This window comes from Patiria miniata, unplaced genomic scaffold, assembly GCF_015706575.1.
Source record: "Patiria miniata isolate m_02_andy unplaced genomic scaffold, ASM1570657v1 HiC_scaffold_17, whole genome shotgun sequence".
In the NCBI taxonomy this organism is placed as follows: Eukaryota; Metazoa; Echinodermata; class Asteroidea; order Valvatida; family Asterinidae; genus Patiria; species Patiria miniata.
The window spans coordinates 14,302,679-14,319,507 of NW_024037055.1; the positions used below are offsets into that span (position 1 = coordinate 14,302,679).

At 42.5% G+C, this 16,829-nt stretch overlaps 1 protein-coding gene and 1 long non-coding RNA gene across 2 annotated transcripts; both read left to right on the forward strand.

The window, feature by feature from the left end:
- The first annotated feature begins 756 nt into the window (after positions 1-756).
- Positions 757-13,660, forward strand: LOC119723918 (vitelline membrane protein Vm26Ab-like). Its single transcript, XM_038194822.1, has 6 exons — positions 757-861; positions 1,983-2,045; positions 4,921-5,013; positions 6,838-7,016; positions 11,468-11,563; positions 13,235-13,660. The coding sequence occupies exons 2-6, from the start codon at positions 1,991-1,993 to the stop codon at positions 13,403-13,405; spliced, it is 594 nt and encodes a 197-aa protein (XP_038050750.1). The 5' UTR covers positions 757-861; positions 1,983-1,990; the 3' UTR covers positions 13,406-13,660.
- A 127-nt stretch (positions 13,661-13,787) lies between these two features.
- Positions 13,788-16,078, forward strand: LOC119723919. Its single transcript, XR_005270602.1, has 2 exons — positions 13,788-13,921; positions 14,085-16,078. It is a non-coding gene; the product is annotated as an uncharacterized LOC119723919 (long non-coding RNA).
- Positions 16,079-16,829: the final 751 nt, after the last annotated feature.

Genomic DNA, 16,829 nt, shown 5'->3' on the forward strand with positions numbered 1-16,829 from the left:
CACCCATAGATAATTTCATTGGTCCCAAGTAAAGTCAGATGTGTATTAGAGTTGTAGGGAATGTTTTATAATCGTACAACAATGTACACTATAGTTGGGACCGCAAAATAAAAAGATTGGAGTGGCCCAACTATAGATTCGCCCCATCAATAACTAATTTTAGTGGTCCCCAGTAAAGTCAGACGTGTATCAGAGCTGAAGGGAACGTTTTACAGTTGTACATCAATGTAAACTATAGTTGGGACACCGCAAAATAAAAAGATCGGAGTGGCCCAACTATAGATGGGCCAGCCCAACAATGGAACTTACAGTTGGGACCGTCCCAACTAGGGCCAGCCCAACTGTGGAACTACAGTTGGGACAGGCCCAACTATAGTTGGGACAGGCCCAACTCTAGTTGGGACCGATGCGATAGTTGGGGCGTGACAGTGCTACGCAGCACCCCATTTTGTTATTGCGCCGAATGAGGGCATCGGCAGATAATTAATATTGCCTAAAATTTACTTTCTGAAACTAGTCGTCCGCGGCACTGCGAGCGAAGGCTTTATTAGTTCAATCATCTTTCCAATTGACAAGGATCAGTCGCCCACGGTACAGCGACCCCGCGTGTTTGTAAATAAAAACACGACTCGGACTTTACCATCAACTGAACTTCGAGTCTTCGCTTGATTGTTTATCAAATCATGCAAATAAGGTGACGTCTCTGATGAATATTCAGCATTTTGGCCTTGTAGTCTGGTACCCGCCCAACCGTTAACGGTAATAAGAACAAGAACAAGGTCGGATTGCAGACCAGATAATATCCGACATTTTGACGAGGTTGCGACGCCAAACTGTACGAGCACAAGCAAGATTTAACCGGTAAAATACTTCTATTTATTATTGTGGAATTTGTTGTTGTTGACATATTTGCTTCTTAAGTGTTTGGATCGATAGGTTCTGATTTTGATCGTTAAGTTACTGCCTAAAAACTTAGAAAACTGTCAACGATCAGTGAGTGACTCATTCATCATTGGTTGACATTGCACTGTTTATATGCAATGACATTGACATGTGTCCGAATACTGGGCTCCCTCCGTATTGACCTATCGCGCGCTGTTTGCGAGTTTGCCACGCCCCTCAGACAACCGTGTTGTTGTTTTTTTGGGTACAACTATAGAATGCAGGGCCACTTCACTCTACATCCGCGCCTCTGTACGGCTGCGTGGAGGCGTGGAGCCGCAGTCGACCTACCTCCGAGAATTGCGCCCTCTATCGGCGCGCGTCTCTGCGACTCCGCGCCTCCGCGCCTCCGCGACTCCGCGCCTCCTCGGTGCGCGTCTCTGCGACTCCGCGACTCCAGTGCCCCGCGTCTCCGCGACTCTGCCCTCCGCGCCTCCGCGTCTCCGCGTCTATGCGACTCCGCGACTCCAGTGCCCCGCGTCTAGTCTCTGCGACTGCGCGACTGCGCGACTCCGTGGCTCCGTGCCCCGACACATTTACAAGCGCCCTCCCTTCCGATCATTGATGAGAAGACAAGTGCATTCGCTGTACTTAGCACTTATTATTTTGTAGCCTATTACTCCTATCCTCACATCGCCGGCCTCCATCCATACCTCCAAGCAGAATAAAAAAACCTTGCTCCGGCGTGGCCCCGGGTCCCCCTTATGGGGGGGGGGTCTTTTTCTTAGTTTTAACAATTTTTTTCACTCATATGTTATTATTAATCAAATCATTTGTTTTTCATTTAAATAGATTTCATTTTCTGGCGATCGTGAAGTAGGGCCTAAGTCAAGTGTAGGGCCCCTGACTGTTTTGTTTTGAAGTGCTTCATGCAGAACTTCACTAAAACAGTAGTCCCGACATTTTGGAGGTTTTTTTTTACTCGCCCTGTATACTTCTATTATGCAGGCTAGTCTCAAAACCACACTAGAATTAAAGTCAGAGCCAGAATTGAAAAGATTGATAATGAAGGTGTTTTTTTTGGTGTGTTTGTTTTGCAGCTAGAACCATGAATCCAGCCTATCCACACCAGCAGTATCAGCAGCCGAGTGCACCACCTCCGGGTAGGTGTTGTATAACTGTAGAAAATGTGCAGGTGTATGCATAGTCTCTGCAGTTCTTTTCTGTAGAGTTAACTTAGTGCTTAATATCAGACTTTCATGTACTCCTACTTTTTCTTATTTTTTTTAGTGCATAAACTGCCGATTCTGAGACAATTGGTGCTACACATAGAGCTATATTAAATTACTAGAGCGCTAACTTCGTGTACAAATTAATGCCTGCTGGGTGCATCCATGTCTGTGCACAAACCTATGGAGACCTAGAAATTTTGTACAGCTTTTGTACGGCTATTTGCATATCTGCGTTTGTATTCCATACCGGTGCGTTATCGAAGCCAATACGCCCAAAACCGAAACGCACGATCAGCAAATGAGCGTGTCATTTTGCTCTACGCAAACAGCGCAACGCGGGCGCGTATTCGCTGCAGATGCTTTTTGCCGTCACGTTTTTTTTAACCGTCAATGACGCGCTTAAGTTGTTTGTGTGTGTTCTACTTGCGCGTTGCATGTAGAGTACACTTTCAAAATTCAATCCATCTAATTTCATTGTGTTCCACAAACACGCACATGAATTTAAAATGTCTGCGCCCAGGACAGCTTCAAAGCGTCTCCGCGCGCAGAATGGCGAGTTAGCGCTCTAGTAATTTGATATAGCTCTATGGTGCTACATGTAGTCTAGTCATATCCGTGTCATGATTCAGTCCATCGCAAGGCCAAGTCACAAGGATTTTGGAAGACTCGGGATGGTACGGAGCGAAAACACCCAAACCCCACTGCATGCCTTTCAGATTTTTTCACCCGATCACCGGTACTTTTTTTCTCACCAATGCGGAGACTGCAGCGTTACCCGCACACATGTCTAATTCTGTTTGATAATCGGTCACATGATGATCAGTCACACAATGACCAGTCACATGATGACAAAATGGCAGCCGTCAAGTTTGTGTCATGTGACTTCATTCAAGAATCTGATTGGTTAACATAAAAATCACGTCGGGCAAAATCGGAGTGCTGCCCGCACACTTTTGACGGTGACATCGGATCCGAAGAAATCGGATGCGGACAAAATCAAACGTGTTTGATTTCATGCGATCACCCAGTGTACGGTCAGATCGGGCCGAGTTTTCAGCGCACACTTCTCCGATCTGTACACTTGTCCGATGGCCCGATGATCTGCTGAGCCAGTAAAATTGGAAACGTTTGCAGCGGGCTTTAGGAATTAGGATTTAGTCACAATTTAGTTACCACATGGTTTGACCTAAGATCATTGTAGAATGCCCTGGACCAGAAGTTGCGGTGTTTGACTCATGTGCGATGGCACCTGGGTTTGAACCCTGCCAGGAACATGGTGTTTGTGCCCTTGGGCAAGACACTTAACTACAATTGCCTCTCTCCACCCAGGAGTATGATTGGGTACCAGTGAGGGTAGAGGACCAAATGAGGGCTGATATCGGCTGCCATGTGGTCTTGTGGCCTGATGAACGGGAGGAATAATTGTAAAGTGCTTTGACATTGTTGAAATGATGGAGAGCACTATACATGTATCGGTATTATAGTTTTTATGCCCCGCGGCGAAGCCGAAGGGGCATACTGTTTCCGCCTTGTCCTTCCGTGGGTGGGTGGGTGTGTGTGTGGGTGGGTGGGTGGGTGGGTGTGTGTGTCCGGACAAATCTTGTCAGCGCGATAACTTGAGAAATACTTAACATATGAACTTCAAATTTGGTTTGTGGATTGTCCTTGGTAATCCTAAGAAGCCTTTTGCATTTGGGGCCGAAAGGTCAAGGGTCAAGGTCACAGTGGCTGAAACAATAGAAATTTTGTCAGCGCGATAACTTGAGAAATACTTAACTTATGAACTTCAAATTTGGTTTGTGGATTGTCCTTGGTAATCCTAAGAAGTCTTTTGCATTTGGGGCCGAAAGGTCAAGGGTCAAGGTCACAGTGGCTGAAACAATAGAAATTTTGTCAGCGCGATACCTTGAGAAATACTTTACATTTGAACTTCAAATTTGGTTTTTGGATTGTCCTTGGCAATTCTAAGAAGCCTTTTGCATTTGGGGCCGAAAGGTCAAGGGTCAAGGTCACAGTGACTAAAACAAAAGAAATTTTGTCAGCGCGATAACTTGAGAAATACTTTACATATGAACTTCAAATTTGGTTTGTGTATTGTTCTTGGTAATCCTAAGAAGCCTATTGCATTTGGGGCCGAAAGGTCAAGGGTCAAGGTCACAGTGGCTGAAACAATAGAAATTTTGTCAGCGCGATAACTTGAGATATACTTTACATATGAACTTCAAATTTGGTTTTTGGATTGTCCTTGGCAATCCAAAGAAGCCTTTTGCATTTGGGGCCAAAAGGTCAAGGGTCAAGGTCACAGTGGCAAAAACAAAAGAAATTTTGTCAGCGTGATAACTTGAGATATACTTTACATATGAACTTCAAATTTGGTTTGTGGATTGTCCTTGGCAATCCTAAGGAGCCTATCGCATTGGGGGGTCGAAAGGTCAAGGGTCAAGGTCACAGTGGCTAAAACAATAGAAATCTTGTATTTATTCTGAGATCATAGGGATTAGGGATTAATTCATATAAAACCTACAGAAGACACTAATGCTGTCAATGAACGTTCCATGTGACCAAGGTACATGTAAGTTGATGTTAGAGTGGTGTTATGTCATGGAAACAGTCACGGTTGCGGGGCATTTGTGTTTGTAAACACACCTGACTTGTTAATTAATGAATTTTTTTAAATAGTTTTTATTATTTATACGTATATTATAAAAAGCATCGTAGGGTTGTAGAAACACTGTTTTTTTACACAGACACATTTGAAACAAGTGGATGTTGAGTACTAACTGTCTTTTGTGCTTTTATGATGCAGCATATAACACCCCTACCAATGCTGGCCAGCCCCCGCCCATTGGATTCAACCCCAGTGTGTATGCATCTCCGCAACCTGCCTATGCACATCCAAGTAAGTCAATTTTTGTTTTTTAAATTCAGCGTTTTCCGAGGTGATTAGAAGAATGTTATGAAATATGTAACTTTACTGTCATTGGTCCTTGAACTGTGACCGTTGTGTATCTGGGCATGTGCTGTGTATCAGAGGATTGTGGAATACACTTGTTTGTTTCCTTCCAATTTTAATTTTTTTTTTTGTGCTATTTTTGGAGCATTTGTCAACTGCATAGTTTCTTCTGGAGTGTCTGTTACTGGCTTACATGATGAACCAGACTAATTCTCGAAATTAATGGCCAAACTTGCTAAAAAGTAGCTACGTAAAAAGGAGAATACACGAGAAAGTGTGGATTTGTAATTTAAGAATTCGTAAATTAACCCTAACTCCCTAGGCCTTTTTGCTAGGATGTAGCCTCAATCCTGCAAAAACCTCCGATTGGCCTCATGGAAAAATAGCATATAGCCTCAATCCTGCAAATTCCTCCGTTATTTCTTGAATATGGTCCATGGAGGGATGACCACTGCCTGAATCCTGCAAAATCCTCCGGCTATGTCTGTCAATAGGCTGAGGCAGAGGCAGTGACATCCTGGAGCAGTGCGGAGGATGTCAAGTATAATCAAGGACTAACTTTATGCACGGCTGAGCATACACAACACAAGGTCCGGCCCAAGACCTTGACACAGTGCGTACTCCGAAATCAGCAACGCACTTTTGCCATGTAACCTCAATCCTGCAAATTCCTCCAATTCGCAAAAAGGATTTTGGAGGATTCAGGGCGGTTAGGGTTAAGAATCCACACTTGCGAGTGTATTCTCCGACTTAAACCATTGCGTCAAAAGAAGTATTGTCATTAACAGTCCAGTGAGTGGAGATGAAAAGACTTGCATATTTCGTGTCGAGTCTTGGCCACTGGGGTAATTTACTAGGGAAATTTTCGAGGCTCTTATACATAGTCAAGGATTTTGGCGCGTTAAGTATGTCTATCGCCACACCCGTACAACCAAGTCATTTTGTGTGTGGGCTCTTTCGTCAACATGGATAGTTCAGACGACGGTTTCTTTCGGAGTTAAAGTAGTTTTTGCAGCGACGGCGGAGAATCTGACAGTGAAGATGCATTGGTAATTTCGGAAGGAAAGTTTTCATGCAGACGGTCCTATTAATGCTCATTATGGAGAACAATTGTCCGACATGTTCAAAGTGTGGATTCGTAATTCCGAATCCACACTATACTAATGATTCGTCATTCCGACTTCCGAATCCACACTTTTAACCCTCGGAGCCGCAAAACCAACATATTTACGCGGTGGAACCACATGGAGAATTTTAACACCACACAGTGTTTCTAGGTCAATAACCCCCTCATGCACAAGATATAGGCAGTCACATGGCCTTTGTGTGGGCCAGGATTGTTTACGACCTGTCTGAGCTCTGGGCAGCACAAGGGGTTGACACAGAGAGATCGGTGGCACAAAGGTGTTGGCACACTAAGATATCCAATTACTGCACAAAGGCATTAGGCGCCTCTTGGGGCTGCTGTCTTTCAACCCTCCTTACTCTGCAGTGGTTAGGGTCTGGCCAATGGGAGTCTACAGGCTGGTGGTGTATACCAGGGGTGAGGATTACATGGAATCTTGGCATTATTTGCCCATTGAAAAAAAAGTTATGGCCATATTTGGTAACGTGGAGAATTTTATCACCGCGTGGCTACTCTAGTATGACGTCATAGCTTTAGCAATGGTTTAAAGTAACTTAGAGGCCGTTTTGCCTTGTAATAGGGTACAACATGTATTCACAGTTGGATGTTTGTACATATTTTTTTTTAATATTTGTTTTACTTAGATCCTTATGCTGCGGCTGCAGGCCCACCGGTGCCTTACCAAGCACCTGCATACAGCTCTGCCCCTGCCTATAGCTCCGCCCCCGCCTATAACTCCGCCCCAGCCTATAGCTCCGCCCCAGCCTATAGCTCCGCCCCAGCCTATGTAAACCAGTCAGCAGTCCCGTACAATGCAACAGGGGTAAGTTAGCACAGGATCTATACAAGTGCGTTCGATTACTTCCCTAGCTTACTCGCCCCTGGCTCCTCGTGTGATTACAGACATGCACAGTGGAGCTAAATAAACAAACGGTTTCGGTTAAAGTTTCGTGCAAACGGAGCTAGACAGTTGAACTTTGACATGACACGGGCTGCATCCGAATCAACTGTCTAGAGCTCGGTCTAGGTCCACGCCCATTGAAAACACGCGGGGACGCGCTGACAATAGACGTATAGCCGTAGCTCTGAAAGCCCGTTTCGGACAGGGCCTGAGGTGCCCGCCGGACGTCACGTTGGCAGCCATGTTTATTGCATGGCCTTATGGGATACTTACCCAAGAGTCAGTTACTTGGTCCAGGCATGAGTAAGCGCGATAAGTCACGTGAGAGGTAAATCAAACGCTCTCGCGCTTGCACGGGTAAGCGCGGGGGAAGTAATCGAACGCACTCTTAATGTGCAACATGTTGTAACGTTTGAGTAGCTCACCTGGTCGACTCGGGTAAAGGCAGACGGGTTAGCCATGACAGCCAGGCTAACCGAATGCTCAAATGCAGACCATCATGATCCTCATGACGAAAATTTTTTTTTTTCGGACTGAGCCTTTCTGTTGAGATTTACAGGATTTACGTCAATTGCAAAAAAGTAACAACGTCGGGCTGGACTAATAGCCTCTAAAGTCGCAATGAGATGGATAACTAATTATGTTGAAACTTCAAAGGAAATTGATATTATGGGTCAACTTTTCCTCTGATGACTCCTCCCTAATGTATAAGGCATATTTCACTGCTGTGAACATGTTATATATGTTTTTAGAATCTTCCTGAATCTTTTAAATAGGCGAGTGAGGGTTTAAACAGAATTGAATCCAAAGGTGTTGACGTTCCTTGAAATATTGCATTTGGGGCAACATATGGGACCCAAAAAATTGGACTGGTATGTGTGTAATACATACACTCTACATAAAAAAACTAGAATAAAGCGCCCTCATCAGACAAAAAATACAAAAAATGCTGCACAAAATTCCCATGTATACGTAGTACCCGTTGCATAGGGTGATGATAGCCTTTAATTACAGAAAAAAGACTTTCTACAGAATTATGTCGTGCGCCAAACAGTTAAAACAGTCTACAGGCATCTACCATGTACAGAAAAAGTCTACATGCATCTACACTGTATAGAAAAAGTCTACACACATCTACACTGTACAGAAAAAGTCTACAGGCATCTACACTGTACAGAAAAAGTCTACACACATCTACACTGTACAGAAAAAAGTCTACACACATCTACACTGTACAAAAAAGTCTACACACATCTACACTGTACATAAAAAGTCTACACGCATCTACACAGTACAAAAAAAGTCTACACACATCTACACTGTACAGAAAAAGTCTACACACATCTACACTGTACAGAAAAAGTCTACACACATCTACACTGTACAGAAAAAGTCTACATACATCTACACTGTACAGAAAAAGTCTACAGACACTGTACGGAAAAAGTCTACATGCATCTACACTGCACAAAAAAGGTCTACACGTATCTACCCATGCGTGTTGTTTCTACAGGGTATGTAGACCTTTTTTGTACAGGGTAGATGCGTGTAGACTTTTTTGGTGCGCAGTTCGGATGCATCTAGATTTTGTTTCTACAGGGTAGAGATATGTGTAGACCTCTTTTGATCAGTGTAGATTAATGATGTGCAAACTCGACCCGAAACCGAAACCGACCTCGGGGCGGTTTAGCCATCTTTTGAAAAAACCCCGAAATAAACCGAAATAAACCGAAACAGTTGAGAAATTCAGGTGATCCAACATTATTGACAGTCACTGTGACCGCAGCCCTAGTGTGGTGTGGCCACCAGGCGCACTATCAAGTTCCCACGGTATTAATTTCTCCAGTCAGATGGGACTGACAGTGAAATAGATACACTGTAACAGTTTTCATGATACCGCGTGATGATACCATATGCGTTTGTTCAATAAGCGGAGTTACTCTCGATCAACTCACTGAGTATGACAGAGAGAGAGACGATGGTTTTGCAAAAGAATTCATGCCATGTGGGTAAGGGCAGGCACCAAAAAAGTGATCACTTTGTCCAAGCAAGGTATTCAGGGTTTTTTTCGGGTCGGTTCGGGTCGGTTTTACCTTCCTTTTTGTCGGGTCGGGTCGGGTTGGTTTTTAGGGAGTTATGCTCGGTTTCGGTTCGGATTCAGTTTATATCTCTAATGTTTCGAGTCGGTTTGGCCTGGTCAACCCGACCCGATGCACATCATTAGTGTAGATGCCTGTAGACTTTTTTTTGTACAGTGTAGATGTGTGTAGACTTTTTTTTGAACAGTGTAGATGCATGTAGACTTTTTCTGTACAGTGTAGATGTGTGTAGACTTTTTCTGTACAGTGTAGATGCATGTAGTAGACTTTTTCTGTACAGTGTAGATGTGTGTAGACTTTTTCTGTACAGGGTAGATGTGTGTAGACTTTTTCTGTACAGTGTAGATGCGTGTAGACTTTTTCTGTACAGTGTAGATGTGTGTAGACTTTTTTCTGTACAGTGTAGATGTGTGTAGACTTTTTCTATACAGTGTAGATGTGTGTAGACTTTTTCTGTACAGTGTAGATGTGTGTAGACTTTTTCTATACAGTGTAGATGCATGTAGACTTTTTCTGTACAGTGTAGATGTGTGTAGACTTTTTCTATACAGTGTAGATGCATGTAGACTTTTTCTGTACAGTGTAGATGTGTGTAGACTTTTTCTGTACTGTGTAGATGCGTGTAGACTTTTTCTGTACTGTGTAGATGTGTGTAGACTTTTTCTGTACAGGGTAGATGCATGTAGACTTTTTCTGTACAGTGTCTGTAGACTTTTTCTGTACAGTGTAGATGCCTGTAGACTTTTTTTGTACAGTGTAGATGTATGTAGACTTTTTCTGTACAGTGTAGATGCCTGTAGACTTTTTTTGTACAGTGTAGATGTATGTAGACTTTTTCTGTACTGTGTAGATGCGTGTAGACTTTTTCTGTACAGTGTAGATGCGTGTAGACTTTTTCTGTACAGTGTCTGTAGACTTTTTTTGTACAGTGTAGAAGTGTGTAGACTTTTTTCTGTACAGTGTAGATGTATGTAGACTTTTTCTGTACAGTGTAGATGTGTGTAGACTTTTTCTATACAGTGTAGATGTGTGTAGACTTTTTCTGTACAGTGTCTGTAGACTTTTTTTGTACAGTGTAGATGTATGTAGACTTTTTCTGTACAGTGTAGATGTGTGTAGACTTTTTCTATACAGTGTAGATGCGTGTAGACTTTTTCTGTACAGTGTCTGTAGACTTTTTTGTACAGTGTAGAAGTGTGTAGACTTTTTTCTGTACAGTGTAGATGTATGTAGACTTTTTCTGTACAGTGTAGATGTATGTAGACTTTTTTCTGTACAGTGTAGATGCGTGTAGACTTTTTCTGTACAGTGTAGATGTGTGTAGACTTTTTCTGTACTGTGTAGATGCGTGTAGACTTTTTCTGTACAGTGTAGATGCCTGTAGACTTTTTTTGTACAGTGTAGATGTATGTAGACTTTTTCTGTACTGTGTAGATGCGTGTAGACTTTTTCTGTACAGTGTAGATGCGTGTAGACTTTTTCTGTACAGTGTAGATGCGTTTAGACTTTTTCTATACAGTGTAGATGTGTGTAGAATTTTTCTGTACAGTGTAGATGTGTGTAGACTTTTTCTGTACAGTGTAGATGTGTGTAGACTTTTTCTGTACAGTGTAGAAGTGTGTAGACTTTTTCTGTACAGGGTAGATGCATGTAGACTTTTTCTGTACAGTGTAGATGCCTGTAGACTTTTTTCTGTACAGGGTAGAAGCATGTAGACTTTTTATGTACAGGGTAGATGCATGTAGACTTTTTATGTACAGGGTAGATGCCTGTAGACTTTTTTCTGTACAGGGTAGAAGCATGTAGACTTTTTATGTACAGGGTAGATGCCTGTAGACTTTTTTTCTGTACAGGGTAGATGTCTGTAGAATTTTTCTGTACAGGGTAGATGCCTGTATACTTTTTGAATGGCGCAGGACATAATTATGTAGATGTACCGGTACATGTAGTCTTTTTTTCTGGAATTATAGGCAACGGGTACTACGTACATGTAGACATGGGTATTTTGTGCAGCATAGTTTTTTTTGTCTGATGAGAGCGCTTTATTCTAGTTTTTATGTAGAGTGTATGTAGCTACACACGTACCAGTCCAATTTTTTTGGTCCCATATGTTGCATGGTATAAAATATTGGTACAGATCAAAAATTACATTTTTATCAGTTTTTGGTTTTAAAATTCAAGTGAATTACTGTTATTGCTAGTGTTTGTACCCATATTTGCTCATAAATATGGCCAATTAACTTATAAAGATTAATTTCTTCCGATTGATTTCAGGCTTACACCCCCAACCAGCCGACCTACATCCATCCCCCAGCATCCAATCTGACTGTAGTCCAGCCCACCAGGACAGTCTATGTAGCCGACCCAGGGGTAAGGCATTCTGGAATTCCTGCGCACAAACCATGGGTCAAGAGAGGATGGCTAGTTTCCGTTATAATGATGTGCAAACCCGACCCGAAACCTAAACCGACCCGACCCGAAACCGACTTCGGGTCCGGTCGTGTCGGTTTGTCCATCTTTTCAGTGGGGTGGGGTCAGTTTCGGTTTTGCATTTACATTTTCAGGTTGAGTCTGGTCAGTTTAGCCATCTTTTGAAAAAAACACACAAATAAACCGAAATAAACCCCCAAAAAACCAAAAAACGAAACAGTTGAGATATTCAGGTGATACAATATTATTGACAGTCACTGTGACCGCAGCCCATTGTGTGGTGTGGCCAACGTACGTACTATCAAGTTCCCACGGTATTAATTTCTCCAGTCGGATCGGGACTGACAGTGAAATAGATGGATTGTAACAGTTTTCATGATATCGTGTGGTGATACCTTGCAGAGTTACTCTCGATCAACCCAACAGAGTAAGAGAGAGATGATGGTTTTGCACAAAAATTCATGCCACGTGGATAAGGGCAGGCACAAAAAGTGATCAATTAGTTGGTCGTGATAGCGCCCTCTCGCGGTGGCGGGTTATCGCGACGGCGAGTTATCACGTATCATACCATAACAACCTCTAGCCCCTAGACTATGGGAACACAAGTTGATATTGCGAACAAGTTTCAAATTTTTGGAAAAAGAAGGGACAGTGTTTGAAGTAGTAACAGAAAACTTTGTAAAATTTAATAAGTAATATATATTTGCTTTTGCTGTAAATTTCAGAAATTGATAGATTTGGGGGTTGGTATTTTCTTGCAAATATTGTTACACGGACCAATTTAAAGGTTTTGCGGCCATAGATGCTGGAAAAATTAAACGAAGCAAAAAAAAATGCTGTTCTTGTTAGTCTGGTTCCCTGACCCCACTTCAGCAATTTAAAGATGTTGGGGGATTGTGGGGTCAGGGAACTAGACTAACTGGCTTGCACTCATTCACGGATGTGCGACAAATTGCAAACACAATGTGGACTAACTACATTTGGTAAACTGTTGGGGCAGTATTTAAAAAAAATAACTTTTTTCCAACAATGGTCGGCCAACCATCATTAGAAAAAAAGAAGACTTTTTTATAGAAAAAGTCCACTTCACTTGAAAATGACAGCACACCAGGTGCCCTGATTTCACAGGATGCGTGACACTTTCATTCACTTTACAGTCCAGTAAGGCATTTCATAATAATTTGGTAGTCCTGTTTTTTTTAAGTTTGCAAATGTTTTATATTACCTTTAACCCTAATGTGCCCGAATCCATCAAAATCCACACCCCTGTTTCGGGGGATTTCGGCGGATTCAGGATACTTCCATATTGAAAAAAGTTGGGGGATTTTGATGGATTCAGGACATGAAGCCTAGCAGTACTGCAGGATTTTGATGGATTCAGGATACTTCCATATTGAGCAGTTGGGGGACTTTGATGGATTCAGGATCTCACCAAATTTACTCCCGGCTAACTGGTGGATTCTGATGGACTCACTGGCCACCAAATCTTTTTTTGCATGGCAAAATTGATGGATTTTGGCGGATTCAGGACACTTTCTAGTAAATATACCCAAGGGGTTAGGGTTAGTGATCTGAAATTGTCCATAACGATTTTTTTTTTTCACCCAACAGCCGAGCGTAGGCACTTCGGTCGGTCTAGGACTCCTTGCTGGTGCTGCGTTCGGCAGTCACCACCATCACCACGGCTATGGTCATCACCACTCCCACGGATTCGGACACCATGGCCATGGGTTTGGTCACCACGGTCACCATGGATTTGGTCACCACGGCCACCACTGCTAGGCTGCCCTCATCAGGCCCCCTAGCTCACTTGTCGACCAAAAAAAAAAAAGAATTCTCACCAAGAGTTCCACAGAATAGGTATGATCTCAAGTGTTGTAGGCGGTTCGCTCTGCAAAGTTTTTCAGCAGAAATGCCGAAATTGTAGTGCCCAGTACATTACCAACTATTAAAGACAGATTTTTTTTTCTAAAATCATGTGTTATATTTGATCGTACCAATCCTATTATTCAGATCATGGGCCAGTTTTGTGGCTTATATGGTTATATCATGGTTATATCTGATCATTATCGCTTGGGTGCTTAGACTTGAATAATGTATGATCAGATGAAACCAGATGGAACTGGATAAGACAGGTCCAAACCATATATTTGATCATACCAATCCTATTACTCAGATCATGGGCCAGTTTTGTGGCTTATATGGTTATATCATGGTTATATCTGATCATTATCGCTTGGGTGCTTAGACTTGAATAATGTATGATCAGATGAAACCAGATGGAACTGGATAAGACAGGTCCAAACCATATATTTGATCATACCAATCCTATTATTCAGATCATGGGCCAGTTTTGTGGCTTATATGGTTATATCATGGTTATATCTGATCATTATCGCTTGGGTGCTTAGACTTGAATAATGTATGATCAGATGAAACCAGATGGAACTGGATAAGACAGGTCCAAACCAAAGTTGGGGCAGGTTTATACTGCCTAGATACTTGAATGTGGCATTTTGTACAAAGTTTTACCTACCGGTAGATCTGTTTCTTAAAAGAGTATCTTGTTTATAAAGAGTGGCATGACTAAAGTTGTATGATCGGGTTAAGACTAGACCGAACTGGATAGAACCGGTCAAAACCAACATCCAGGCAGGTATATTGGCTCCGTGCGCCAACAAAAGAAGGCGTGTTTTTACCTCTTTTGAGAGCTCCGTGGACGGGACACACAGCTTGCGTGTACTGTACTCTACTGGTTCGTGCGCGAAGTACGCATGACTTCCTGAATGTGCAAAAGTTGAACCACCGCGTCTTCGCGCAAGCGTCGGGCGTTGTCGGCGCGTGAATACGTTCGAATTCAACTGGCGATGGTCTCCAAGACTAATCGCTGCCTCCAATAACTTTGGGTACATTGTAAATATGCAGAGGATGGCTTGGGAACCAGTCTAGGTCTCCCCCAACTCTCCTGTTCTGGCCGTTGATGGGTACTTGTGCTCGGAGCCCATACATTCATATTGTCTCATTACATGACATTTTCAATAGTCTTACCCAATCTCTTATAGTAATTTTTTTTCAAAGAGTGGCAGGACTCTTGAGTGAAGTGCTATCAACACTAGTGCATAAACGACCGCTTCTGAGACAATTGATAGCTAGATTTTTCACACACCTTATGGGGTGAGAGTGTGACACAACAAAAACATGATTTTGTACACACAATTTTAAAAAGGTGGAATGCATGTCAGACGTAGAAATCATGCTTTAAATCAAAGTTTTATGTAAATGAAGTAACTGTAATAAAACTTTCAAATGGTGTCTATACCTTCGCACTCGCAATATTTGGGATAGCCTTGGTCAGAGCGTTCGTCATTATTCGTCGGTACGTGGTAAACGATTGGCGGCACATCCTCGTTATGCAGTGCTTTAAAATTAAAGTGAGAACAGCGACCTCATGCGGCCACTATTTCATGCAAATCATTTGGATCCAGACGAACGCCTTGGTTCAATCGTCCCTGTGAGGTTTTGGGGGTGGTGCTTTTTATGCTAATAGCCTAAGCTGAACTTAAAAGTCGTTTTCTTGTTGGTTGGTCGTTGCGTGGAAACTTGCATATGGTTAGCGAGCGGTACTGGCATGTACTGTACATAATAAATACACACACGTTGTTTGTCCATGTCTCACATTATACACAGCACCAACGCACACAAAATGTGGTTTCTGACACGTCAGCAAAGGGCAAATACCGGGTGGCTGCAAATGATTTGATGACGTTGAGATTTACCAAGGTGTGATTGGACACTCCACATATGAGCCCCGCCTACACCTATCTGTATTCGCATATGAGCTCGTGCGCTAGAAATCTAGCGCAAAATAAAGAAAAACATGAGCTTTTGCAGACAATTGGAGCAAGGTGTTCATCAAAATCCAAATGATTTGCATAAAATAGTGGCTGCATGAGGTCGATGTTCGCGCTGTTACATGTTTTTAACGCACTGCCTAACGAGGATAGGTATGCTGCCGATCGTTTACCGCGTACGGACGAATAATGATCGATGAACGCCTTGACCAAGGCTATATTTGGGATTGTTTCTGGCACACGTCCAACTTTGCTACTTACTGTATGTACAGTTTAGGTTTAAAGAGACATGGATTTCTTAGCGTGTGTCCAAAATCATGACAAGGATTATTGTAGATTTATAGTCAAATCACCTGCAACTCAACTCACGCATTTTAATTTACTTCACTAATCTTTAATTAACAACCTTAAACTGAAGTCTGATGAGGATGCAAAATAGTTTGGGCAACATCAGCTCCCCTGCAGATCTGTACACTTTCTGATTGGTTACAAGGCTCAGTTGATATGGCAAGTGTTCAAAATTTCTCCTTTTCTTTATAGAAGCATGTGTGGTATTTATGAAATATTTAACAAATAAATAGGTGAACTAATCTACTGAATATTACACCTTAAGTTACCATGTGAAATTAGAGAGGACCATAGGACACTTTCTTTGCACCCTATTGTCTACATAACTTCAGCACTTGTGTATTGACCAATCCGGGCATGCTATCAATTCTATCACCGAGGCCCCCTTCAATGGCAAATGCATTGTGCTAGCTATTGTTCAGATAAAATGCACGATGGTTTCTCCATTGAAGGGGGCCTCGTGCTTGTACAGTGGTCCCGTGCCTGAATTCATCTACACCCACGTGGCCAGTTTCAATCAGTACTTTATTATACAGGATGAGTCAAAAAGAAAGTGACCTGGATTAATATTGTTAACTGCAGGATAGCAGCTCAACAAAGTATCATGTCTCTCTGTTAGTCCGTTGGTTAGTTAGTTAGTAACAAGCGTTGACATAGCTCCTACATATATTGACCGATTTCAACCAAACTTTCTCAAAAGTATCAGTAGCGCACAGCGTTACCACTCACTCACAAAATCTGAAAAACCCCAGATTTTGCTCGGAAAAAACACTAGAAAAACACTAGATAGTAAAACATGATTAATTTGTTCACATGTGCATGCTACACCGAAGCACAAGCTCGATCAGTGATGCTCAGTGCAATGAACCATGAACTACATAAGACAATGCCCACATCTGACTTTCTAATGGAGATCAATGTCTGTCATCACGCGACACGTCAAGCACGGCCGGCCAGCCACTGTGACGAGACTGGTAACCCTGTCTGAAAGTGGTTTGTTGGTCAAA

Coding starts and splice junctions, on each gene's coding strand:
- LOC119723918 (XM_038194822.1), top strand. CDS start 1,991: ATGAATCCAGCCTATCCACACCAGCAGTATCAGCAGCCGAGTGCACCA. Junction 7,017..11,467: donor TCCCGTACAATGCAACAGGG/GTAAGTTAGCAC, acceptor GATTGATTTCAG/GCTTACACCCCCAACCAGCC. Junction 11,564..13,234: donor TCTATGTAGCCGACCCAGGG/GTAAGGCATTCT, acceptor TTCACCCAACAG/CCGAGCGTAGGCACTTCGGT.